A 27,574-nucleotide genomic window follows, 5' to 3' on the forward strand; every position below is an offset into this window, starting at 1 on the left:
TCAGTTGAATTAGCCTATTGAACCTGATCCAGGCCTTATTAAATGCTGCATTCTATTATTATAGTATTCTATTATCTATTCTATTCTATTATTCTATCTATTATCTATTATTCTATTTCTAATATGTAGAAATAATTGGCTGTGTATATAGAGTCACAGAGAACTAAAAGTGAAAGAAGCTCTAAGTATTACCTAATTCAAGTTAGTTATTATACAGATGGCAAGATGATTTTGAAGAGTGTTAAGTACTTTACCCAAGGTCAGCTGGCTGGCTAATGGCTCAGCTGAGCGCAATAGCCCAGTTCTCCTGACTGCTCCCCACCCTCTCTGTCCCCCCCCCCCCACCAGTGCTCTTTTCCTCACCACACTGCCTTAGAGTAGGATGGACTATAATATAGATATATTGCACTTAAGACACAAGGCATCCATCCCCCAAAATGCAGAAAGCCCAAATGATGTCAAGTTCAAATTTTCACCTTGGTGCAGAATTTCCCATTGTCTCATTACTTATCTTGCAATTTTTCCCCCCATTTTTTTTTTTTTTTTTGTGCAGAGATAAACTATTACTTTTGTTATAGAGACCATAACTTAAGATCAAGATAAAAGTCTTAGTAAGTATAGGAACTGTACTCTTAAACCTGCTGCCATATGCTTATTTCTCTTGGATCAATAGCACCACAGGCAGCCCACTGAGAACTGATCTACATTTTGGATAAAAGAAGTGGGGGCTAAACAAATGGATCTCAGCCTAGCTTGCAGAATTGAGGAAACAAGTTTGGCTAGAAGTAGAGTTTCTTCTCTTCATAGTCCACCAGAGAATCCAGGCCTCTTTCTCCTCAGTAATAGTGGTTATGAGTCTGATATTTTCTAAGTAAATTCTATACGTGCTACATGATGCTACAAGCTATGAGAATTCAAAAACTTACGAAGCCTTTGCATTTTCTATGTCCCTGCCTGGATTGTTCGGTTCCTAGATCTTTGCATCATTAGCTCTGTCTGTCAGATCTCAGCTCAAACGCCCTGCTTCATCACTATCATTGAGGCCTTCTCTGTGCCTGCCGTCTTAATCAGCACCCCTTTCCCCATCGTCCAGTCACCCTCTATTACATCCTCTGATTTTAGTTTCTTCATAGTATCTATCACTGTCTAGAATCATCGCTCTCATTTATTTGTCACTTGCCACTTTCTCTCTTCACTAAGATATGAGCTCTGTAGAAGCAGGAAGTTTTTCTGTGTCATTCTCCACTGTATGCAAAGTGCCTAGACCAATATTCAGATATGGAAGGAAATGAATAAATGAATGAATGAGCCCACGCTCAGGAAGCAATCCATCAAGCTACATATTTTGAGCAGCTATATCCAGAAAGCTATATAATCAACTACTAACTTGTATATTATGGACAAGATGTCACTATTGTCAGGCTCATCATTATATGAAAGAAGTTCGATATTGCCATCAGAATTGTCATCCCATCAACTAAAATACTAGCCAGGTTAAAATAAGAAACTCTAATAAATTTTTATTTTGAGAGTAAAACAAGTGGGGGGACTCAAACGCTATTTTTTAAAAATAGAATCCTTGAGATAGTAAGATGAGGATAGTGTTGTCTACAGTACAAAGTGATTAAAAAAAAAAGCTAATCACAGTTAATCCTAATTGTTGGCATGTTTCCAATTCCTTTCAGTGTCCAAAGGCTTAAGACGGTTCAATTCTGCACACAAGCCTAATAATCAATGGCTTAATTGCAGAAAAGTCCTGGTCCAAAGTGAAAACCATTCAGGCTGGTCCTCCTCTCTGCGACAGATTGTCCTCTGCAGAGACGACACCAGGACACAGCCCTCGAGTCCACCGTGCTGTGGCTCCTGTGTTGAGGTTCCTACACCAGGTAGGATAAGCAGGATGATGAAGGAACCCACACCCTGTTGGTCTCTGAGGCGAGAATCTAGCTTTGCTATTTGGTGTTATCCAGGAGCTTCTTAGACATGCAGAATCTCAGGCTCCACTCAGACTTACTGAATCAGAATCGCCATTTCAAGAAGATCCCAGGTGATACACAGGCATATTAAATTTTGAGAAGCACTGCTGCACAGGAAAACAAATACTCCTCCAGAAACTGAGTTGTCACCGTTGATGGTGGGCCACCACTCCTCCCCCCACACCCAAAGAGTCAACAGTTTAGTTCAGTCGCTCAGTCGTGTCCGGCTCTTTGCAAACCCATGAATCGCAGCACGCCAGGCCTCCCTGTCCATCACCAACTCCCGGAGTTCACTCAGACTCACGTCCATCGAGTCCATGATGCCATCCAGCCATCTCATCCTCTGTCATCCCCTTCTCCTCCTGCCCCCAATCTCTCCCAGCATCAGAGTCTTTTCCAATGAGCCAACTCTTTTCATGAGGTGGCCAAAGTTTCAGCTTTAGCATCAGTCATTCCAAAGAAATCCCAGGGCTGATCTCCTTCAGAATGGACTGGTTGGATCTCCTAGCAGTCCAAGGGACTCTCAAGAGTCTTCTCTAACAACACAGTCCAAAAGCATCAATTCTTCAGCTCTCAGCCTTCTTCACAGTCCAAATCTCACATTCATACATGACCACAGGAAAAACCATAACCCTGACTAGACGGACCTTAGTCGGCAAAGTAATGTCTCTGCTTTTGAATATGCTATCTAGGTTGCTCATAACTTTTCTTCCAAGGAGTAAGTGTCTTTTAATTTCATGGCTGCAGTCACCATCTGCAGTGATTTTGGAGCCCCCAAAAATAAAGTCTGACACTGTTTTCACTGTTTCCCCATCTATTTCCATGAAGTGATGGCACCGGATGCCATGATCTTCATTTTCTGAATATTGAGCTTTAAGCCAACTTTTTCACTCTCCACTTTCACTTTCATCAAGAGGCTCTTTAGCTCCTCTTCACTTTCTGCCATAAGGGTGGTGTCATCTGCACATCTGAGGTTCTTGATATTTCTCCCAGCAATCTTGACTCCAGCTTGTGTTTCTTCCAGTCCAACGTTTCTCATGATGTACTCTGCATAGAAGTTAAATAGCAGGGTGACAATATACAGCCTTGACGTACTCCTTTTCCTATTTGGAACCAGTCTGTTGTTCCATGTGCAGTTCTAACTGTTGCTTCCTGACCTGCATACAGATTTCTCAAGAGGCAGGTCAGGTGGTCTGGTATTCCCATCTCTTTCAGAATTTTCCACAGTTTCTTGTGATCCACACAGTCAAAGGCTTAGGCATAGTCAATAAAGTAGAAATAGATGTTTTTCTGGAACTCTCTTGCTTTTTCCATGATCCAGCAGATGTTGGCAATTTGATCTCTGGTTCCTCTGCCTTTGCTAAAACCAGCTTGAACATCAGGAAGTTCACGGTTCACGTATTGCTGAAGCCTGGCTTGGAGAATTTTGAGCATTACTTTACTAGCATGTGAGATGAGTGCAATTGTGAGGTAGTTTGAGCATTCTTTGGCATTGCCTTTCTTTGAGATTGGAATGAAAACTGACCTTTTCCAGTCCTGTGGCCACTGCTGAGTTTTCGAAATGTGCTGGCATATTGAGTGCAGCACTTTCACAGCATCATCTTTCAGAATTTGAAAGAGCTCCACTGGAATTCCATCACCTCCACTAGCTTTGTTCGTAGTGATGCTTTCTAAGGCCCACTTGACTTCACATTCCAGGATGTCTGGCTCTGGATGAGTGATCACACCATCGTGATTATCTTGATCATGAAGGTCTTTTTTGTACAGTTCTTCTGTGTATTCTTGCCACCTCTTCTTAATATCTTCTGCTTCTGTTAGGTCCAGACCATTTCTGTTGTTTATCGAGCCCATCTGTGCATGAAATGTTCCCTTGGTATCTCTAATTTTCTTGAAGAGATCTCTAGTCTTTCCCATTCTGTTCGTTTCCTCTATTTCTTTGCATTGATGGCTGAAGAAGGCTTTCTTATCTCTTCTTGCTCTTCTTTGGAACTCTGCATTCAGATGCTTTTATCTTTTACTTTCTCCTTCGCTTTTCACTTCTCTTCTTTTCACAGCTATTTGTAAGGCCTCCCCAGACAGCCATTTTGCTTTTTTGCATTTCTTTTCCATGGGGATGGTCTTGATCCCTGTCTCCTGTACAATGTCACGAACCTTATTCCATAGTTCATCAGGCACTCTGTCTATCAGATCTAGGCCCTTAAGTCTATTTCTCACTTCCATTGTATAATCATAAGGGATTTGATTTAGATCATACCTGAATGGTCTAGCGGTTTTCCCTACTTTCTTCAATTTCAGTCTGAATTTGGTAATAAGGAATTCATGGTCTGAGCCACAGTCAGCTCCTGGTCCTGTTTTTGTTGACTGTATAGAGCTTCTCCATCTTTGGCTGCAAAGAATATAATCAATCTGATTTCGGTGTTGACCATCTGGTGATGTCCATGTGTAGAGTCTTCTCTTGTGTTGTTGGAAGAGGGTGTTTGCTATGACCAGTGCATTTCCTGGCAAAACTCTATTAGTCTTTGCCCTGCTTCATTCTGCATTCCAAGGCCAAATTTGCCTGTTACTCCAGGTCTTTCTTGACTTCCTACTTTTGCATTCCAGTCCCCTATAATGAAAAGGACATCTTTTTTGGGTGTCAGTTCTAAAAGGTCTTATAGGTCTTCATAGAACTGTTCAACTTCAGCTTCTTCAGTGTTACTGGTTGAGGCATAGACTTGCATTACCGTGATATTGAATAGTTTGCCTTGGAAACGAACAGAGATCATTTTGTCATTTTTGAGATTGCATCCAAGTACTGCATTTTGAACTCTTTTGTTGAGCATGATGGCTACTCCATTTCTTCTGAGGGATTCCTGCCCACAGTAGTAGATATAATGGTTATCTGAGTTAAATTCACCCATTCCAGTCCATTTTAGTTTGCTGTTTCCTAGAATGTTGACATTCACTCTTGCCATCTCTTGTTTGACCACTTCCAATTTGCTTTGATTCATGGACCTGACATTCCAGGTTCCTGTGCAATATTGCTCTTACAGCATCAGACCTTACTTCTATCACCAGTCACATCCACAGCTGGGTATTGTTTTTGCTTTGGCTCCATCCCTTCATTCTTTCTGGAGTTATTTCTCCACTGATCTCCAGTAGCGTGTTGGGCAGCTACTGACCTGGGGAGTTCCTCTTTCAGTATCCTATCATTTTGCCTTTTCATACTGTTCCTGGGGTTCTCACGGCAAGAATACTGAAATGGTTTGGCATTCCCTTCTCCAGTGGACCACATTCTGTCAGACCTCTCCACCATGACCCGCATGTCTTGGGTTGCCCTGCGGGCATGGCTTAGTTTCATTGAGTTAGACAAGGCTGTGGTCCTCGTGTGATTAGATTGACTAGTTTTCTGTCAGTATGGTCAGCACCAGCAACCAAAAGTCCAGAAAACTCAAGGTGAAAGGCAGTAGATCCATCATGAAGTCTAACTGTGGTTGACATCTGTCATATTGAATGTGATATCTGTGATATTGTGATATTCAATTAGACCAGTGACTCGGCTTCAATTCCATCTTGATCTCACTTCCATTTTGTCCACTAACCTTCCCACGTTCATCTCTTCTTGTGCCATTGGCAGGCAGAATAGCATGTCACCATCTGCAATGTATCTTGGTAGGTGAAGGCATTCTTCTTGTCTTCGCTCAGTCACGTACTGCTTTGGTGACCACATGCAAGTTACTTAAGCTCTCTGAGGCTTTATTTTCTTATCTATAAATAGGGAAGGTAAGACTTAAGTGATGTATATGTCTGGAGGGCTTCCCAGGTGGCACAGTGGTAAAGACTCCACCTACCAATGCTGGAGACTCAGAAGACTTGAATTCAATCCTTGGTTCAGGAAGATCCCCTGGAGGAGGAAATGGCAACCTGTTCTAGTGTTTTTTTTTTTTTTTTTTTTTTTCCACTCTACTGTTATTGTTGGAGAATTTCATGGACAGAGGAGCCTGGCGAGCTACAACCCACAAGGTCACAAAAGACTCAGAGATGACTGAGTGAGTGAGCACACATGTTTGAGGACTAAATGAGAAAGGCTACATAATAGGCTGTTTGGTAATATTATTTTGATAACTTCTTCCCTCAACCTACAGATCCAGTTTACTCCGGACTCTGCACCAGAGCCTGGGGACTTGAAGACTCAAATTAAATCCTCAGACATATGTTTCAAAAAGCTTAGAGCCTCCTGGAAGCTGCTGTTTATGACACCACCCGGCTCAGCATCAGTAGCACCTTCATCAGGCCTGTCTGCCTGGGAATGCCATAGAACAGCTGTTTCCTCTAAACCCCCTCTCTGCTCACTACAGGGTTTTGCATGTAGCAGGCCCTCAGCAAACGTTTGTTGAATGAATTAATTAATCATTGAAAGAAAATAGCTATATGCTATAATCGCTTTGCCATTTGAGTGCTAACTTTGCCATTGTAAATGTACATAAAAAGAGCCTTTGCAGCTGGTTTGCAACCCTGGGGTTGTAACACATAAAGCATTATACAGACATAAGTTATTATTCTTCACTGGCTTTCTATGTTCTGCCTTTAACGTAACAGGGTTTTGTGCCATGTAGCACAGTTATGCCCGTTAGCCTATGGACCATACCAGCATCAAATACACCAGACTAGGTCTCTGCTGACCAACTCTCACAGACTGGATCAGATGCTGATGACTGATTTAGCTATTGTTTTTGCTTCAGCTATGGCTGAAATCTGATCACTGTCTTAGGAAGATGAACCAATTGAGTCTTTCCTGGCTTCTATCCACCCAAAAACTAATTGATGAAAAGTGGGAAAGGTGGCATTCTGTGTGGTAGAAATATAATGTTATTCAGGTGGTTTACTTCTTTCTTTGATTCTAACCTAACTTAAGACCTCTCAGAGCTAGAGAGTCCCCTTCAGGGAAAAACTCTCAGCTTGTGTCTTGGAAGAAGAGGAAGATATTCTTCTTGGCTTTCCCCATGGAAAGGAAGTAACTGGCTGGAAACCAGCTAATCAATGCCCCCATCACCTGACCATTGCCTAACCCCCAGTAGATTATGAACTAGAAGGTACAACAGAAAGGAAGAGCTTGCTGCTGCTGCTGCTGCTAAGTCGCTTCAGTCGTGTGTGACCCCATAGATGGCAGCCCACCAGGCTCCTCTGTCCCTGGGATTCTCCAGGCAAGAATACGGAGTGGGTTGCCAGGAAGAGCTTGCTTATCACCAACTGTCACCCATATAATACCACGGATATGTCCCAAAAGCAATGGCAAGGAAGAGTTATGCCAAAGGTCAGATCTAATGCAGCAATGAAAGTGACACTGGAAAAGAAAAGGAAGAAAGACCCAAGGAAATCCACTCCCAAATGGAGTACCAAAAAGCAAAAGGAAGAAGAAAGAGAGAAAGAAAATACACTGAACTCAATGTGTCAGGCTAAGGATTAAAATTAAGCCTGTGGAAGTTCTTCTTTGAAGAAGGTTCAACTTTTTTGGTCACTTGTCTGAAATCTACAGATCTATGCCTCTTTTTCCTGGTTTCTTCTGACGTAAGAACAAAATCAAGGATTTACTCGTTTGCAATAGTGATGCAAATTATACGCCAGGCACTGTGTCAGGGGTGAAGACTCAAAGATTAATAAGAAATGATCTATTGTTTTGCACTTCCTCCCAGATTTCTATCTAGGGTTCAGCTCTTTGTAAATACAACAGATGTTTTGTTCTTTTTCCAGTTAACTTTCTAAATCTTTACTCAAGATAATAGAAAACTTTTCAGAATATATTTTTAATGTGTTAAAAAAGTTTTATTGAAAAGTGGTCCATGCTTATTGTGGGAAAAGCAAAAGAAGGTTTTAGTATAAAAATAAAAGCCCCTACCCTATACCATATCCCTAATCTTGAAATAAACAGGTAATTTGTGTGTGTATGTACACACACACACACATACAAATATACATATGTAGTATGAGAGAGAATGTGTGTGGGTGCGTGTTGCTCAGTCACTTCAATTGTGTCTGACTCTTTGCAACCCTAGGGGCTGTAGCCCACCAGGCTCTTCTGTCCATTGGATTCTCCAGGCAAGAACACTGGAGTGGGTTGCCACGCCCTCTACCAGGGGTCTTCCCCACCCAGGCATCAACTCGCATCTCCTGTGCCTCCTACGTTGCAGAAGGATTCTTTTCTGCTGAGCCACCAGGGAAGGCCCTGAGAGAGAGGCTAAAGATTATATTTATATAGATGGGTATATGCATATTTTTATATACAGCATTTTTGAATCAGACAAGACCCTAATATATCTACTTTTCTGCAACTTGCTTTGTTCACTTCCAAATGGTTAGGAATAGAGTATCTCTGCACAGATAGATAGTAAACTGTAGTAATAGTTTCCTGGTTGCCTCTGGGGAGTGAAACTAGATTACTGGGAAATAAGAGTGAGAAGATTTATTTTTCACTTTATTCTGTTTTATACATTTTGCATTTTTTAAATAAACTTTTTAAATTACAAAAGTCAGGGAAATATGGTACATGCTTTCAAGTCTATTATCACGGGAGACAGTCATACAGGGAAATGACAATACAGGGACATGTGAAGAGCACTGCTAACGGATATAGATAAGGAGCTCTAAGAGCATAAAGCAGGAAGCAAAGATTCTGACGAGCATCATGGAAGACTTGGTGAAAGTGGAGACGTTAGAACTGGCTCTTGAAGAGCAGGACAGAGGTAACAGAATGCAGGTAGATAGAGGACAAGGTTGGGTAGGCTCAACAGTGTGGAACAGCTCGACGCCCTCTTCCAAACCAGAGGGAATCTTGACCCCGGACCCAGAGTTGGGGCCTGACATTGGGTCAGGGTATCATTTAATTGCAGATGGTAATTTAAGGAGCTGAAGTTTGTGATTAAAAGACACAAGCAAGAAACAGAAATCATAACCAGGAAGACAAACCTGTAGATCTTAAGGGCCTAAGCAGAGCATAAGATCCACCCAGAAATGAGACAAAGGAACAGACACTAGAGAAGAGAATTTCAAGGGAGAGGGCAAGAGAGGGGCCCAAGAAAAAAATTTCTGAGTGAGAAAAGTAGTTGTAGAAACTTTAGAGCACATACCTGTGGCCTCAGACTGAAGCAAGAAGGGAGTCTCAAAGCCTAAAACTGTATGGAATCAAATGCACCCATTTTTGGATTGATGCAAGTGGTCTTGCGTCATCAGAGAGGAGGAATGCTCGAGGCAGGGAATGGTCAGTGACACAATAGCTAGAGAGGGCAGAGGGGATGGGAGGCTAAACATTTGCTCCCAAAGATGCCCTGGTCCTAATTTCTAGAACCTATGAATGTTACCAGTGATTGGCAAAAGAGATTGTGCAGATATGCTTAAATGACGAGTCTTGAGATAGGAAGAGCATCCTGCATTATCTGGTTGGGTCCAACGTAATCAAAAGGCTCCTTATAAGAGAAGGCAGGAGGAGTTAGAGAGAAGACCATGTCGCTCAGGGACTGGAGTGATGCCCTTTGAAGATGGAGGAAGGAGACTCAACCAAGGAATACAGGTAGCCACTACAAGCTGGAAAGGGCAAAAAAGGCAAGGGGCGGTTTTCCCCTAGAGCTTTCAGAAGCTGGCCTCACTGATACCTTGAGCTCAGTCCACTGAAACTGATTTGGACCTCTGGTCCCAGAACTTTTGGGAATAAATGTATGATGTTTTAAGCCATCAAGTTCATAGTAATTTGTTACAGCAGCCGTAGGAAACTAAGAGAAGGAGTGAAGCCAGGTTCATGCTGTAAGGCATTAGTGAAAGGCTTCAAGCTGATGGGTCAAGTCATTAAGGGGCATTTAAAAAATGATAATAGATGGTGAAATGTAGAATGGACTAGACAGGCATGAAACTGAACAAAAAGAGGCACACGAGGATGCTACTTCAGTATCTCCTATGACAGCTGATACTGTAAAGTGATGCAATTTTGAGAACTGGATAGTAGAAGACACCTGTTAAAGAAATATTTAGGTGGTAAAAAGAAGAAAACTTTGTAAATGGTTGAACTTGGAGGGGGGGAGGAGAATATAAAGAAGGGCTCCTCACTTTATATTTTGGCCCATCAATGTGGTTCACAAATCTACTATGTGGTTCACGAATCAATGTGGTTCACGAATACAGAGAAAAGAGATGATCATGGAATATCCAGGTAGAAATGGTAAACACTCACAGACAAATGAGTTTTTTAATTTCAGGGAGAAAGGAAGGATTTGAGATATGGTTTGAGGTAGATACAGAAGAGAATCACCCAGCATCAGTGAAGATGAGATGAACACTAAGGATGAAATCCCGAAAAACGACCAAAACTTAAGTGATTTCTTTAGAGGAATAAGGGCAAAAAAGAATAAGAAATAAAGTCCCAAGATTAATAAAGAGAATCTGAACAGAATACCATCAGGGACACCAAAGGAGAGAATTTACAAAAAGGCAGACTTGGCCAACAGGAACAAATTCTTCAGCCGAGATAAAATGATAGTTCAGTTTTAGTTTAGTTTAGTTTTCTATAGAATAGAAAACAGAAACTCTGCTTAGGACGTCCTTAGTTTCCCTCTCCAGAGTTATTTCTGTAGTGCAACAGGGTTGGAGGAAATTATTTGAAGAGTGAAAAGAAGTTGAGGAAATAGAGAAAAGATGTACAAACGACTTGCTTAAGAAATCTGATTGTGATGTGTGGCGGAGCTAGTGGTAAAGAACCCGTCTGCCAATGTAGGAGATGTAAGAGACCCAGGTTCGATCCCTGAGTGGGGAAGATCCCCTGGAGGAGGGCACGGCAGCCCACTCCAGTATTCCTGCCTAGAGAATCGCATGGACAGAGGGGTCTGGCAGGCTACAGTCCAGACTGGCACAGAGTCGGACATGACTGAAGTGACTTAGCACAGCACGTGTTGAAAGGAAACAGTGATAAAAAAGTTGCATATTTATAAAAATTTCATTTTTTTTTTGAAAATAGAAACTCAGGCTGAAGAGGCTGTAGGGATTAAAAAGGAGAAGACCAGTGAGTGAGGACTAAGAGGAAGCAGAGAGGGAAGGAAGCAAGGGCACAGGGGGAGAGACTCAACGGAAAAAGAACTCACTACAGTTCCTGAGGCACGAGGGCAAAGGATGATAAGGAAGAAGATGGAAGTAAATGTAGAAGTGGAGAGATCGAGGTTGGAAAATTTCAATTCAGATAGCCTTTATATGCTCTGTAAAAAAGAAGAGACACTAATCTTAGACAATGAGAAATGGGAAGTATCTTTTCTGACTGGAGTTCCAGTCAGACTTGTCTGAAGACAGTCAAAGTGTTAGTAGTTCAGTCATGTCTGACTCTTTGAGACCCCATGGACTGTAGTCCACCAGTCTCCTCCATCCATGGGATTCTCCAGGCAAGAATATTAGAGTGGGTTGCCATTCCCTTCTCCAGGGGATCTTCCATGACGCAGGGATCAAACCCAGGTCTCCTGCATTGCAAGTGGATTCTTTACCACTGAGCCACAAGGGAAGCCCTATCTGAAGACAAGTGATCCTAAATATTGGTCTGACCAAACCATATACTGGTTGCATGACACGTAAGTGTCCACTGAAACAAAGGCTGCCCTTTGAAGATCTGGTCAAAAATATCCATCTCTAAGGACATCCCTCGTGGTCCAGTGGTTGAGACTTCACCTTCCAATGTGGGCTCAATCCCTGGTCAGGGAGCTAAGAATCCACATGCCTTGTCACCAAAACATCAAAACATAAAACAAGCAATACTGTGATACATTTAATAAAGACTTTAAAACAGGTCCACATCAAAAAGATTTCATATCCACCTCTGAATTCTCATCAGTCAGGCATACCTAAACCATTTCATGTGTCTGTGATAAAGCCCACATAGGAAGTCATCACATGAGAAGGGCCTTTACCACCACTCCCATCACTAACAGCAGCAGCAACAACAACCAACACTTGTTGAGGGATTGTCTTGTGCCCAGCTCTGTGCTGGACCCTGGGATTTTAAAGTTTAATAAGGCATAGAACCCACCCTTGAGAAGCTGCATAGTGATTTAAAGAAAGAGAAGGAAAGTCTTTAACGCAAATGCCTGACCTGAGAAAACCTCTCACATGAAGGGAGGCTCCGAGGATCCATAAAGTGTCTGAGCCGGAAGGCACCATGAGAGCTTTACAGGGAAGGTGCTGATCGTTAATTGAATAAACAAAGTCATCTGGCTGATTCTAGACTCCCAACCCTTAGCCCTATGATCTTTCCACTTCATTTCACCCCTGACAAGCCTCCCTTCCTATTCAATCCATAAGCAATTTTAGGTACCTAATCATAGGTACAAAAGCAAAGAACAGAAAACCCCTTTTCACTGGAAAGTTTTAAAAGTTAGAGCAGGCAAGAACCTATAATCAAAGGACTTGAGTCTAAAAAGGTGTCACTTTTATGTCATGGTAGGTATAGTCCTCTCAGAACACTTGTCACCACTCGTGTATAAATTCCATTTTGGAACAACAGTCCCCAGAGTGCAGAAAAGCAGAAGAAAATCTTCCTTTGTCTTATGTACTTATAATTCTTAATCAGTAGCAGGCTTCATGCTTTTGGAATAAAAAGAAATTAGTGCCTAGAGAGAAGAAAACTATTTTAGTGTAAGAATCAGACCCAAGGCTAAGAGACCCAAAGTGGGTGACACAGAGGTCAGATTTAGGGGTCAGCTGAGGGGTAGGTATATGCGAACAACTACAACAGATCAAAATAGACATACTAAAGTGGTTGAATATCTTTTAATAGCAACAGCAAGCAAGGGCTGATATACATCATATTTATGGGAAAATGAAGCCAACAGTTGGACTGTGATAAAACCAGCTCCTGTGTGCAAGAATGGCATGAGATCAAGAGGGATAAGGGCATAATGCCAAGGCCATGGACAAACGTTCCTCTTGGGCTTTGTAAGGATATTACAATGCTCAGGAGAGATGCAAGGGGCAGAACCAGGAGTTCTGAGGAAGGTCAGACTTGTCTCTCCCAGCAGTCCCAGAGCCTGGCAATCCTTGAACCCCTGGCAAACAGAAATGGAGGAGGGTTTAGCCCTTCGATTCAATCAGGAGGCTCTGGCATGGAAACATAAGAAAGTTTTGCCAGCTGGAACTGGTCTTATCGAAATGTACTTACATTATACTCCTTTCTTGGCAAACTGGAATCAGAGTAATTTTAAGATGTTGACATTTGAATGGAGACAAGAAGCCTGTGGTTTTGTCTTTGAGCTTACAGGAATCAGGACCTGGTGGGGGACGGGAGAGGAAGTCTGCAGCCCAGGCACAAGCCTCTTGCCTCTTTTGGAAGAAAGTGTCCAGCGGAAGGAGAGGCTTTCGTGCCTCTACTACCTCTTAAGCAAGACAAAACAGAAATCTGTGTGGAGCTCAGAGAGCGTCTAAGCCATGGGAGCACATTTTCCCCACTGCAGCCCTGCTGGCAGCAGAGGGTCCCTAGTCTCAGAGGGAAGCCTGGTCATCAAATCTTAGCTTGACCTACTTCTTGAGTTTTCACTGTGCTCATTTCATCACTTGCCCTTTAACAACTCACACCTCCATAATTTGGCCTCATCAGAATGCTGTGAGGATAAGCTCAGATGAAGAAATTCCATGAATGGCAATTCTAAACCGAGTCTTGCTCAGTCAGAATACAAATTCACCAGCCAGTACTCCTCCTCCACTAGAAGGTGAATTCAAAAGGTTTGAGAAATTCCAGTTCCTTATACATACTTGGACTGAATACTAACTTGCCATCAAACACTGGACATTTGTGAGACTGTTATCCACAGCTATATAAATACCCGGGGCAATGGAGATTTTCTCATAGCACAGAGCAGCAGGAAAAAATGCTCCTAAACACAGGGCAGGATGGAATGAGAAGGGGTTTGCTATGCAGTTAGTTACTGGAAGGGGTTGCCAGCCAGCGCAGGATGGGATTGCTTGGGGCAGGAAGTGACAGGGAGGCTGCAAGGCTGTTCTTTCCTCCCTACTGCAGAACAGTCTAATACATTGCCTGCACTGTGGTAGCAGGATGAATGGTGGCTGGTAAAAACCTTTAGATTACTTTCTCTGCGTTAACCAGTTCAGTGACCAGATAGCTTTGATTCTATCCTGTATCTAAAGTTTCCCCAAATACCTCTGTTTTGATATTTAGCTTTAGTAACCAAACCTCGACAATTCAAAGGATGGGAAAGAGCATTGAGGCAAATTAAACCTTCACCTACAGACTCCCTACATTTGGTCCCATAGATGCATGCAGGCGGCCAGGGCTTGGACAAAACATAGAACTTGTCAATGAGCATGTCACTCACCTTTGCTGATGTCTTCATATTCCAGCCAGAGTCGCCGCTGGACCTGCTTGTTTGGGTACCAGATAGAGCAGGATTCCTCAAAGCCGTAGATAGCTTCCTGGATGTAGTGGTTGCCAAATTGGTCCAACAAGGCTACAAAATCCCCACGAGATGTAGCCCCATCCAGGGAGTGGAGGGCGTTGCTGAGGGCTATGGAGAAACATCACCCAGGATTAAGAGTGAGGATTCATAATATGGGTATCCCGGCTTCTCAGGCCCTCCAGCCTCAAATCTGCAAGTGCCACGTGGCCCAAAGTGATGCTGGAGAGCTGGCTGGAACTATCAGGTGAGTATTTCCAAGTAGCTGAGGCAGACATTTCAGTTCCTAAAAGAATATTTCTTCAAGCCAATTGGTTGTTAACTTTGTGCAAGTTGAGTAAAACATTGTCACATCTCCACCACCCACCTGCTTAAGTCAATTTTTTTTTCAAATCACAATCATGACATTAAATCAACTTAGTGAGCTCAAATAATAGCATTAAAAATGAAGGAGAATAGCATAGTTTAAAATAGAAACACAAATACCAGCAGAGAACATTTCCCATCAGAAGATGAAACATGGCTTCATGAAACTTCTGTTGTGTGTATGTGAGTGTGTATGTATGTACAAGGTCACGGTGTAAAATGTATTTTAACTGTGTATAGGGATCAGAAAAGTCTGCAGGATTTTGCTCTTCATGCAGAGACATTGGCAATGGAAAGACAATGGAAGACGAATAATCAGGAAAGTCACTAAAACACTGCTTATATCTATTTAGGAAAAAAGTATATAAAGACTGGGAAATGGCAAACGGAAGAAAGAACCTGTTTGCCGCCTCACTCACCTCCCCAGACAAATCTTGGATTTGCTTTCCCTGTTTAAGAGAATTATGTTTGTCAGAAAGATAATCTATGGCAAATTTTTCAAACCCAGTATCTTCTCTGACCAACGTTGTACAGCCTTCCTTTTGACACACCTGTGTCCTGTCAGGGCAAGGCAGAGCATGGCTCAAGCTTAAGACCCCAAGTGCAGACACCCATATCATCCATGATGCCATGTGCGGCTTCGAAAGGCACGTGGCAGCAGAGATACCCGTCTGTTATCCCCTGGTAGGCATATAGCATCTGGGCTGAGTGCAAATGAGTATGTGCTCAGGGTAGGGTCTCCATTGCCATGTGTTTCTAGAATGAAGAGTAGCTTATCTCATTCTAGGCGTTTTCTGCACCAGCAGATTTTACTTCACTAATAATCCCTTCTTGCCAAGAACCCTGATCATAGAAAAGATCTAAACCCCTGTGTGTACTCTGGAGATGTTCTGTATCCTTAACGCCTCTTCTTTCTCTCCACATCAAGCTTTACCTTTAGTGAGTATATGTCTCACTGCTCTTTCTCTCTATCCCTGACCTTCCATCTCTCTCTCATTGGCCCTAAAGCTCAGCCTCCCTGTTGCTGACCCTGAGTCCTCTCACCCTGTCTTGTCATCCTGTGTCAACAAAAGCATTCAGCTCTAGTCCCCCTTTCACTCAACACAGTGAAGCCAGACTCTGGAGCATAAAGCTCAGGTTTGGAACATTCTTGTAGCCCCTGAGCAAGGAGCAGAGTCACGTTCTTCTAGTCCACGGGGCTGAGGTGAAATAGGGATGCAAACTTAGGTTAAGGCCGTTTTGTTAGATATTTCCTCTTCTGCAAACTTCACAGTGGGATTGCTCAAATGTTAGGAAAACCTTGACTCAAGGTATTTATCACTAAGGTTTGAAGAATACTTACACAAGATGCCTCACTGTTCTGTTTTGGAATAATTTATCCTAAGTAAGTTTAGAATTCACTATTCCTTAACTTACTAGAAACAGAGACATAAGTATGTGTGTGTGTGTGTGTGTATCACACACACACATATATAGTAGATAAATCTGTATCTATCTATCTTGTTTACTTACTGTTTAGAAATCTGTGTTGTGTTGTTTAGTTACTACGTGTGTCTAAGTGTTTGTGACCCCGTGGACTGTAGCCCACCAGGCTCCTCTGTCCATGGGATTCCCAGGCAAGAATACTGGAGTGGGTTGTTTTCTATTTTTCTTTACCACTTCCTCTTTATTGCTCTCTTGCTCGTATTTCTTTCAGCAGATAGAACCTCTAAAGCATACTCTTTGCATTTGGAGAATTTTATTCTGTCAATTTATAAAAAGTCTGCTTTTGTATGACCCCAGGAAAAATGATAAAGTAGGTGCTCATCTTCCATGGTTCCCACAGTGCCCTTTCCGTCTCTTCTATCATCCGAGATAGAACTTGCAATTTAATCTATGCTAAGAAAATGATCCCATTCCAGCCATTTGCCCTGAAGGGTGAATCGAGTGAACAGGTTATAGATCTTGTGCAGCGGCTACGTTTTTGGACGGCATCGTCAACATGGATAAAAGGTTTGCGCCCTTGGGAAGGAACTCCATACGCCAGGGGTGGGTGGGAGGGACGGCTCACAGCTGCGCTCACCCTGAGAGACGGTCACTTGGTTGAGCTTGATGTGGTACATGACAGAGCGGACCTTCCAGTGCTGCAGCACAGGGTATCCGGACACCTCACTGAAGTTCACCATCCCTAGGGACAGAGGAGACGAGGGCTCAGTGTGTGCAGTTGATTCGTAAGTCCCAAGTCTTCTGGTTAGGGGGTGTAATTGTGAGAAAATGAGAAAGCGTGCTTGGATGGAGAAACCTTCTGCAGTCATAGTAACAACAGCTATAACCTTTACTTGGTGGCAGGCATTTGGCTAAGCACTTTGTAAATAGTCACATGATCCTTGTGAGCTAGGTGCTTTTGTTTGTATCTCTTAAATGAGAAAACTGAAGCTTAGAGAGGGTGTTTACATAAGGGCCCTACAAAGAGCCAGATAGAGTTCCAGGTGTGTCTGAGACCAGGCCTGGGTTCTCAACCTTTCTCCTCTACTACTCCCTTAATAAACGTATATGAAACTCTAGGCTTACTGGAGCACACAGGTTTTTACTCTCTTTAATAGCTGTAGTAATTGACTCAGCTCACGTTCCCGATAACATTGATTTTTGTGTCCTATTTAACTGATTTGTGTTCAGTATTAAGGTTTTAATTACTCTGAAGCTGATAATGCTGTTTTGTCTTTACCAGGAGCAACTGTATTAGCATAAGTAAGTTAGTAAGGGGCAGGAATGGGCCCTATACCAGGGGTTCCCAACCTCCAGGATCTAACATCTGATGGTCTGAGGTGGAGCTGATATAATAACAATAGCATATGATGATTATTTTTATAATTTCATAACCATAATTCATAATTTTATAATTATTAAATTTGTTTAATACTATTGTTATAATTACTATCAAACTGATATAATAATAATTAAAGTTAATAATAGTATTAACTTTATTGTGAAATAAAGCACACAATAAATGTAATGCATTTGAATCATCCCGAAAACAGCCCTCCACCCCCCTCCCCTCCCAGGTCTGTAAAAAAATTGTCTTCCATGAAACCAGTCACTGGTGCCAAAAAGGCTGGGGACCACTGCCTTATACTCAATGTCCTCAATGTGCCAGACACGTGATAGACACTTTATGTGTGGTCCCTCTTTTATAAACGGGAAAACTGAGGCTCTGAGCAGCCAAGTTACTTACCCAGGGTCATTCTCAATTAATATAGCCTCTTAGTGATGCTATAATGAGCTGTTCTTGCTTGAACACCTTGGAGAAAGAGTGGCATTCTACTGGAATTCTAGTCATTACTATAAATGTAAAATGCTACAGAAACAAAATAATTAGGCCATAGGAAACAAAGAAATCACCTTGCTAACTTTAGAAAGTCAATTTTAGCTTCATTTCTCTGCCTAATGTATGCATATGTGTATGTGTATATATATATGTACATATGCAAATATAATGATCACAGATACGATAAACTTAGATAGTGAGTGTGTCTGCATAAATATAATGGCAATAACATACACATAGTGAATTATCTTGCCATTTTGACCCATGCTTCCTTGGAGCTAAATCAACTAATTTAGTACCTAAACTGGATGAAGAGTGGGCGGGATTAATTAGCTGCTTGTCAACTCCAATCAAATTAGCTAAGTAATTGCCAAATTTCCATTTCTGTGTGAATCATATGGGAATAATTATAGATAAGAAAAATGGAAAAAAGGTCAGGAGAGGTGCTTACTGAATCAACTGCTTAAATTTGATCTCAGGTAATCAAAGATAAGTTACTTGAAACTCAGGGTTTTCAGTATTCTTCCTTTCAGATGCTCTTGTTTTAGGGCATTAAGCTTTGTGATGGCAGTTATACTTCTGCATACTCCGGCTTTTAGCCTTTATGTTAATCGTAGAAGCATATAAAGGAAATTCTAACTTTACAAGTATAAGACTGCAGTCACAGGCCTCCAAGGTATGTTTTCTTAGAGTTATAATGTGTGTGTTTTGTAAAACTGTTCTATGAAGCACATGTTCTCTACTGATGCCAGCTCATCAGCTTGCTGTTATTTCAGAAACTCTATTAATAAAAAGACAGCAAGCCTGATAAAAAAAAGTTTTTTTTTTTCAATATATCAGAAGACATTCCCTTTAAGGGAATTGTTTCCTAGCAGGAAAAGAAAAGGGCAGGAAATCAGGTGGGACCTGGCCAGGGGACCTAGTGGTTCCCAGCATTGCCTCTGTAAAGTGAGCAGCTGAGCTGAGATGACCCCTGGCTTCCTTTTCAATTCTGTGATTCCAATCAGCTGTGTGAGTTGGGGCTCGGCAACTCATTTCTTTCAGTTTTTGCATCTGAAAAATAGGGGAGAATGGAATTCATCCAGGCTACTTTATAGGTAGGTTATCAGGACAAAATAAAGTTACAGGTATAAAAACCCATGGAGAAAATATGAGGCACCATAGAGATCATTACCCCTAACTGTGTGAACCTGGCATTTGTTAACTGATGTTTTTGTTATAAATTCCCAGGCCTTAGTTCAGGTCAACAGAGGGAGGAAAGCAGAAAGTAAGCTTGGATGTTGGGGGTGAGCAGGGGTGCCAGTGTCTCACGCTCAGCCAGGTTGAGCCAAACATCCGAACTCCATTACTTCACTGCTAAACAGCAATTCTACTGAGTGCATTTACCCTACACCACAGTCAGGGAAACAGTTACGTAACTGTGAATGCTCGGGAAATGATGTTCCGTGCTCACTTACAGATAATACTTCCATTAGTTAAAAAGAAAGGGATATTTTAAAGTATGTATTTTCTTGCTGAGTCATAGGGTTCTTTCTCAGTGTGACCTTGCAATGCAGTGAGTTCTAGTTTTTTCTTTTATTATGATTTGGGATACTTTTGTGAATGACTTTTTTTCCCAAACAAAATATCTATTTTCTCAAGAAAGGAGATTATTTTTCTGTTCATACGCTTGAAAAAAGAATGAATGAATAGACCTGTGTGAAAGAAAGAAAGGAGGAAAGGAAGAAAAGAGAAAGGAAAGCAAGCAGGCAGGCAAGGAAGATAAGGAGGAAAGAAAACAAAGAAGGAAGGAGACAAGGGAGGGAGGGAGGAAGAAAGAAAATAAGGAATTTAGTCTGCTCCTGTTATTTTATTGAAATGTCAAGGGGACGTTTAATCCCCAAAGTGCTGAAGATGAGTCTGCTTCCTCTGAATGAACTTCAGGAAATTCCAAAAAAGCCCAGAGCTCTGAATCTTCACATAGGATTTCTTGATTATGGCACCCAATAAGCCCATGAATTTGGCCTCCTCTACCTCCTTGGTCCACCGCTACACTTTCTTCTGTTTCTCAGCTGAGAGACTGAAAATCAAATGGATAATGGCCAGGCCACATGTAACACTAGAACTCTGACAATCTACAGCAACCAGCCCAAGAAGTGAGCCTACCATCTCTAAGTCAGACTCGTAGGAAGTCAGACCACTGTCTATTAAAAGTTCAGCAAGCCAAACAATAACTCCTGTAACAATCAAGCCAAAATCACCAAGACTTGATTAAGACTTGAGTAATAACTGACAGCTTCCCTAGTTTTTGTTCTTGCTTGCAAGTTAGGTTCCACCAGAGAGTCAAATACATCTCCTAAACATTCACCTAAGAATACCTCCCTCCTGGTGAGTTGGGTCACCTACCTGCCAACAGCCTACATGGCAATCAGTGCCTATCAGAAGCCCTCCTTTTTTCCCACTTTACAGCTTTCCTATTTCTCTGTCTCTTGGTCTCTGCAAAAAAGCAAGTGATGGTGGCTGACTCCCTCGCTGTATGTAAGTAGCCTTCACCTGTTTTCATTTTGTTGGTCTTCATTTATTTCCACATGCTTATAACACCCAGAAAGGCTAGTAAAGCTTTGAGTTCTTAACTGTTTTGATAAGGAGGAAAGAAGTCTGCAAGATAAAACACATACATCAGTAATTTTCCAGTACATTCTTTTATTTTTGGCTGCACTGGGTCTTTGTTTCTGTGTGCAGGTTTTCTCTAGTTGTGGAGAGCAAGGCTGAGTCTTGGCATGTGAGTCAGTCTAGAATAGGTCCCCATCGTGGTCCAAGAATCCCTGAGGGACCCTGAGATCTTTACACGGAATATTCAAGGTCCTGCTTTTTCCAACTTCAGAAAGCATGGGTTTTCTTCATATACTTTGACCCAAACAATATATTAAAATAAACTGAACGCAGAGGTGAGAATTCAGCTGTCTTCTATAAAGTCAGCCCACCAGGGCTTCCCTGGTGATTCAGAAGGTAAAGCGCCTGCCTGCAATGCGGGAGACCCGGGTTTGATCGCGGGTCGGGAAGATCTTATTCACTGCGGTGTGTGGGCTTCTCATTGCAGTGGCTTTTGCTGTGGAACACAAGCTGTAGGGTACGTGGGCTCAGTAGTTGGGGCACACAGGCTTAGTTGCCCTGTGTCTTGTGGGATCTTAGTTCCTGGACCAGGGATCACACCTGTGTCCTCTGCACTGGCAGGCGGACTCTTAACCACTGGATCACCAAAGGAAATCCCTCCAGTACTTTCTTTAAGCCAATAATTCTGAAAGATGCAAACATCTGTTATGTGTAAAAGGATTCTCTAGTTAAATAGATTAGGGAATTGCTGGACTAAGTAAAAGGTATTTCTTTAGGGCAGGACTTCTTGGAATCTCTTCCATGCTCAGGTGTTACAAATTGCTGAGAGGTTGATGCTATAGTCTTTCCAAAGAAATTTGAAGACAACCTACTTATGAGTGGAGCACTGTTTTTTCATAAAAAATAAAATAAAATGCTTGAAAATGCGGATGTTGAAGAATTTGAAGATCATTTTTTGCTCTAAAATCTTGTAAGCTTAAAGTTTTAAGGGGATTTAGACCTATAATAGCGCATAGTGAGGCACGCTATGACATTCTCTGTATGACTCTCAGGAAAGATATAATTAAAATGCTACCAGAACTAGAAAATAAATATGGAAGAAATGTGGTCAACAGTCTCTTTAACTGATTATTTTTTTTTTTCCAAATATGTATGCATTTGGCTGGTCTTAGTTGTGGCACACAGGGAATCTTTCTACTTTTAGTTGTGTGTGTGTGCGCTCAGTCCCTCAGTTGTGTCTGACTCTTTGCAGCCGCGTGTACTGAAGGAGAAAGCAGACAGAGCCTGACTTGGTCTTAGGCCAGGCTGCGAACATTAGGCTACACGCACGGTCACCCTCCCAGTGGATTCTGAACTTTGTGCCCGGTGTCTATAGAAATGGCATACCGATGGAAAACCAGACCCCCTGGATAAAAGAGCCTCAGGACTTGGACTTGGACTCCCCGTTGCCTAAAAGAATATGCTAATTATCTCTGTAATATGCTAGTTATCTCTGTAACCACCATCACCTGCTTTTTTGCAGAGACCAAGAGACAGAGAAATAGGACAGCTGTAAAGTGGGAAAAAAAGGAGGGCTTCCGATAGGCACTGATTGCCATGTAGGCTGTTGGCAGGTAGGTGACCCAACTCACCAGGAGGGAGGTATTCTTGGGTGAATGTTTAGGAGATGTATTTGACTCTCTCTGGTGGAACCTAACTTGCAAGCAAGAACAAAAACTAGGGAAGCTGTCAGTTATTACTCAAGTCATTCAAAGTAGTAAATTCCATTATGTTTATCAGGATATGACCACAGGCCTATTGATAAATATCCAGTGTTTATCTATTCTTGTGACACAGGAATCACGGGTTAACTTTGATCGTATCTCTCCTTACCTTGTCCAGGCTAGTTTCAAGGAATCTGGGGAGATGGGTTTGAACAAGTACACTTAGGGTATATAAGGTCTTCACAAAAACTGGTCGGGGTCCTTGGCCAAGAGGAGACTCTACTTTGGGCCCACTGGTGTAATAAGCTGCACTCCACTATCTGCATTGTCCTTCTGAGTGAGTTTGTTTCCCGGAATGCGTGGCTACAATAGTACTGCAGCCCGCCAGCCAGGCTCCTCTGCCTATGGACTTTTCCAGGCAAGAATCCTGGAGTGGGTTGCCATTTCCTACTTCAGAGGATCTTCCCCACCCAGGGAACAAACCTGTGTCTCTTGCATTGGCAGTTGCAGCATGCAAGCTCTTAGTTGCAGGATGTGGGATCTAGTTTCCTCACTAGGGGTGGAGCCTGGGTCCTCTGCACTGGGAGCGTGGGGTCGTAGCCACTGGATCACCAGGGAAGTCCCCCTTTTAACTGGTTCTTCTAGTTATTCCAGGCTTTGAAAAAACAAGACTGATTCCTTCTTACATCAAAGGAAATGCCTACTCTTAGTCTAACTGGTATCACTTTTTAATCAAAATAGGTTAAAAAATAAAAGGCTGGGAATAAAATTAGCAGGTCACAAAAAATTCTCTCTATACTTTTAGGAATGCCATTGCCTCAGACCATGAAAAAGAAGTGTCCCACCAGGACATCCTTCTCCTTTGCTCTCAGATATGCTAAACCAGGAGGGGTCCAAGGACATGGGGAAGAAAGATATTTCCCTTGAGGATGAGAACCAAGTTTGGATCTTTTTCTTCTTTCCAAAGATGGAGATTCAGACACATGTTTTCCTGATGTTTCTCAGACCTGTTCACCTTCCCCCACCCCCAAAGTTCGGGTAGCATCCAGGACTGTGTCCTCCGGCCTGGCATCTGAAGTCCAGCTCCCCACTTCCATGTAAGTTCTAACGTGTGAGCAAGTTGTCCTGGTGACTCACTAAACAGAAGCCAGGTGGTATAGTGGTGGTGTGGAGCCTGTCCCGCTTCTGTGTGCCATCTCACACCTCCTTTACAAGGCATTTTACACACGCTCAGGAAGTGTTTCTCAGCAAATGACATGGAAACAAGAAAACCAGATTGCCAAACACTAGCAATGTAGGCTGCAGTCGTACACCCAGAGGTGCACTTTAATTTTTTCAGACGTGTGTGTGTGTGTGCAGGCACATATGCACGCGTGCAATATTTTAGAAGGCAGCTTATTTAGATTTATTTCCAGTACAGAAAATATCTAATTGTTTTGTCTCTTGTTCTCTTTCCTTCCGCTATAAGGGAGACACAATTTGGGAGCTTGAGTGTCCATATTTTCTTTCTCCTTTGGTATATTTATTTATTTACTAAACATTCATCTCACTATGCATCAGGAACTGCTCTAAAAACTTTACAAACATTTATTCTTTATACTAATCCTATCAGAAAGACAATGTTATAACATCCCTTTTTTACAGGTTAAAAAAACGGAGGCACAGAGAAGGTAAGTCACTTGTCCCAGATTGCACAGCCAGTGAAGAGCTGAGAACTGCTGTCAGGCCCCAGAGGCTGAGCTAGTAATCACTGTGCTATGCTTCCTCAGATGGACCTGCTTCTAATCCCATTCCAGTCTAAAGGAATGTTTCAGACATGATATCTGAAAAAGGCTCACATTGAGTTCAAGCCATTCTTCAGAAAAGGGGGTAATGAAGGGGATAAAGGTCTAGAATAGGGAAGACATGGAATGGAGAAGGAAGAGGAGCATGGAGAAATGCCCAGAGCTGACAGCAGATGAGCTCGTGTCCCGCCTTCTAGTAAGTGATGCCGAGTTCCCAGCTGGCTGCCTCGTATGGGTCTCTGGAAACCTCTGAAGTGTCTTCTTTGGTCCAGGAAGCACTCACTGGCGTCTTCAGCGGCACAGAATGGAGAAGCATCCCCGGGTATGCCCACCTCTCCCGAGCACCCCATGTCTTCATCCATAATGAGCCCCGAAGAGGAGTGCCATTGGGCTCAAAACAGCATTGAGGAACAGGTGCTAGGATCTCCATTTACAATGGGGGCCATGACACCCCAAGAGGCTGTACTGTCTAACGTCACACAGCTAGAACGTAGCAGAGCTAGGACTCATTTGACAGTCAGACTCAGGGTCGTGACAACAAAGCTCTATCCTTTTCTATTCCCTCACACAGCTCTCTAGGCACTGTTCAGGGAAACCCAGCCATGCAGATGACAGATACTCAGCCTCGAAGCAATCCACCTTCTTTCTACCTCTTTTCTTGACCCGGTCACTTCCTCTAATCCATTGAGAACTCTTAACTCTTACATATCTATTATCTCATTTGTTTTCAGAGCATCCCAATAAAGCTAGCAGGGAAAGGTATTATTATGGCCATTTTGCAGATAATTATGTAATAATATTGGCTGTTTTACTGACAAATAATCCTGCTGATGTTCAGTTTTAGGACTGAGCTTTTAGCGTGTATCAAGGAAATCACAGGCTTTGAAACCAAGATAAGCAAGGTCAAGACTCTTGAGCTCGTAAGGTCACAGGGAGCTGCTTGCTTCCGCCAGTTAAGAAAGGTGCATGGTACACTCACCAGTCAGGAAGTCGGGGTCTGGGGTGGGCTCTGAGATTTCCTCCAGGCACTGATTCTCCAGGGGGACAGTGGCCACCACAAGACCGTCTGGCAGTTGCTGGTCTAAACCTCGAGCAAAGTTGTTTTGCCTGAAAACAGAAGCAGACTTTCATCTCTGAGTATTCAGGTGAGCCCCAGTCCTCAGCGGGGGAGCTGTATCTCAACCCATGGAGGACCAAATATTCCCCTCGTGGTGAACCCCACTCAGTGTACATGTCTCAAGTAAGATTCGAGTGTGAGAAGTAAGGTGAGGGCTGGGGGGAGAGGTCTACTTACAAGATAGAGAATATTCTTCCCTCCCTTCCAGTTCTTACTCCCTGAGCCCCTCTCCACAGAGCAAATGCAGCCACCACAACATTCCCTATGAGACCTCACTGCTTACCATTGGCAAACGAGGTCCCAGGATAAGAGGAGAAATTTAATAAAGTCTACTGTCTGTAATAGAAAGCGCAGCTGACTCCAAGAACTAGCTTGAAAATTGACTATCGGATTTCTTCTTGTAAGAATCCAGACCCAGCTTGCTATCAATTGCTGGTCCATATTGTAACACTTTCATCATCACCATCACCTGAAACTCATGGGTTCTGAGGAAGATGTACTCAATAACCTAAGCTAGATGAAGGACAGGGCTCAAATGGAGAATCTCCTAGAAATAGTCTAAGTCAGTGGTTTAAGACATTTTGTTCTATGGATCCTTTTACACTCTTAAAAATAACTGAATGCTCCAAGTAGGTTTTTTTTTTTTTTTTTTTTGTATATCTATCAACACTTACCATTTATCAATTTCATATTATAAAATGAAAGAAAAAATTTTAAATATTTATTGATCCATTTTAAATGACAGTAATAAACCCATTTAATATTAACTTGTTTTGAATAATGATGACAAGTGGCAATACTTTACATTTTTTGCAAATTTTTTAAATGTCTGACTTTATGGAAAACAGCTGAATTCTCACCTCTGCATTCAATTTATTGCAATATATTGTTTGGGTCAAAGTATATGAAGAAAACCCACGCTCTCTGTAGTTGGAAAAGGCAGGACCTTGAATATTCCCTGCAAGTATCTCAGGGTCCTTCAGGGATTCTTGGACCAAAATGGGGACTTATTCTAGATTGACTCACATGCCAAGACTCAGAGGGATGACAGAACCTGGGCACTTTGTGGTGCCTTCCATGGAAAATCTTACAGTCCCTGCCTGGACAAGTTAAAATTTACTTAACACTTTACTGTTCATGATTCTTGGGTTCTGGAAGAAGGAGTGTAAACCTAGAAAAGACCAGGGGGTAGAAAGTAACCTATCATTTTATGGTTGCATTTACATGGATCCAAGATACAAGACTTTATGCTGGCTTTATGGCCCATCAGGGACAAGATTCATCAACAGCCCTGAATAACCAGCTCTGTGGATGTGGGGTTCACCTGAACGTTCCTTTCAGCACCTGTCCAGCCGCCACTTCCTTGGAATGGTTATTGTAACCAAAGAACATCTCCCCAAAGAGGGTCTGGTTCATGGGAAGCTCTCTGCTTTCCCCACAGTCACCTCCCTCTGGGCATGTCTCCGCGATGAGCTGGCAAGAGCGTCCGTCCACACCAAGCTTGTAATCCTCGATGCATCTAGCACAGTGGAAAACTCAAGATAAGAAGTTATTCCATCAATAAGCCATGCAGCCAACTCCTAGGTTGGGGGAAAAAAATGCCTTCAGAAGAGTGTTGGATCGCCAAAGATTATGAGTATCCTGAATTGATTTTGTCCCCTTTATAACTCGGTTTCTTAGGTCTATAAACTGCGTCTCCTTGCATTATGTGATCATACAGAACCTCTCACCTTTCCTTCACAGATAAGTGCTTTCCAGAGCTCTGTAGTTCTCTCTCCTCTACACGCATGATTTCCCAGATATGGTAAGAAACACTAGAGATAAGCTTATAAATGAATTAACATATTTATCACCCACTCCTTGGAAACCTTTTTTTTTTTTTTTTTTGTAATTGGAGTATAGTTGTTTTACCATGTGAGTAGACACATTTAAATCCAAGATGTTCTAGAGCCTTTCTCCAGAACAATCTATACAGTCAGACCCTGCATTTGTTTGGAGGGTAATTAGGCAGCAAAAAAGAATGACACTTAACAAATTAATAACCTTCTAATCTGGTCCTGTGACAAGTCAACTAAGAAATTAAAAAGATGGATCATCTTGCAGCTGTGTTCTGTTTGAATGTGTCCAAATACAAGATCAACCCGTATTAACTCCCCCTTCATTCAGAGTAGCCTTCCTGAACGAAATAGTTGCTAGGACATGCTGTGTGGATGCCTCCTGGGTGTCCTCCCCATTAAGCATGTGCAGTTACTCTAATGGAAGAGCAATACTAATGTTGGTAAATACGGGTCAATGACCCGTAAGTCATTAATGGGGCTCTATTTG

At 42.3% G+C, this 27,574-nt stretch overlaps 1 protein-coding gene across 2 annotated transcripts in view; it reads right to left on the bottom strand.

The window, feature by feature from the left end:
• ASTN1 (astrotactin 1) overlaps nt 1–27,574 on the bottom strand; it is a 359,173-nt gene that overhangs the window by 74,100 nt on the left and 257,499 nt on the right. For both annotated transcript variants that reach the window (XM_018060633.1, XM_018060632.1), the window contains exons 13-16: nt 26,574–26,768; nt 25,112–25,239; nt 16,812–16,916; nt 14,306–14,494 (exon numbers count right to left, since the gene is read on the bottom strand). In XM_018060633.1, the coding sequence (XP_017916122.1) occupies nt 14,306–14,494; nt 16,812–16,916; nt 25,112–25,239; nt 26,574–26,768 (617 nt within the window). The remainder of the gene's footprint in view (nt 1–14,305; nt 14,495–16,811; nt 16,917–25,111; nt 25,240–26,573; nt 26,769–27,574) is intronic.

Source organism: Capra hircus, chromosome 16 (genome assembly GCF_001704415.2).
Source record: "Capra hircus breed San Clemente chromosome 16, ASM170441v1, whole genome shotgun sequence".
NCBI lineage: Eukaryota > Metazoa > Chordata > Mammalia > Artiodactyla > Bovidae > Capra > Capra hircus.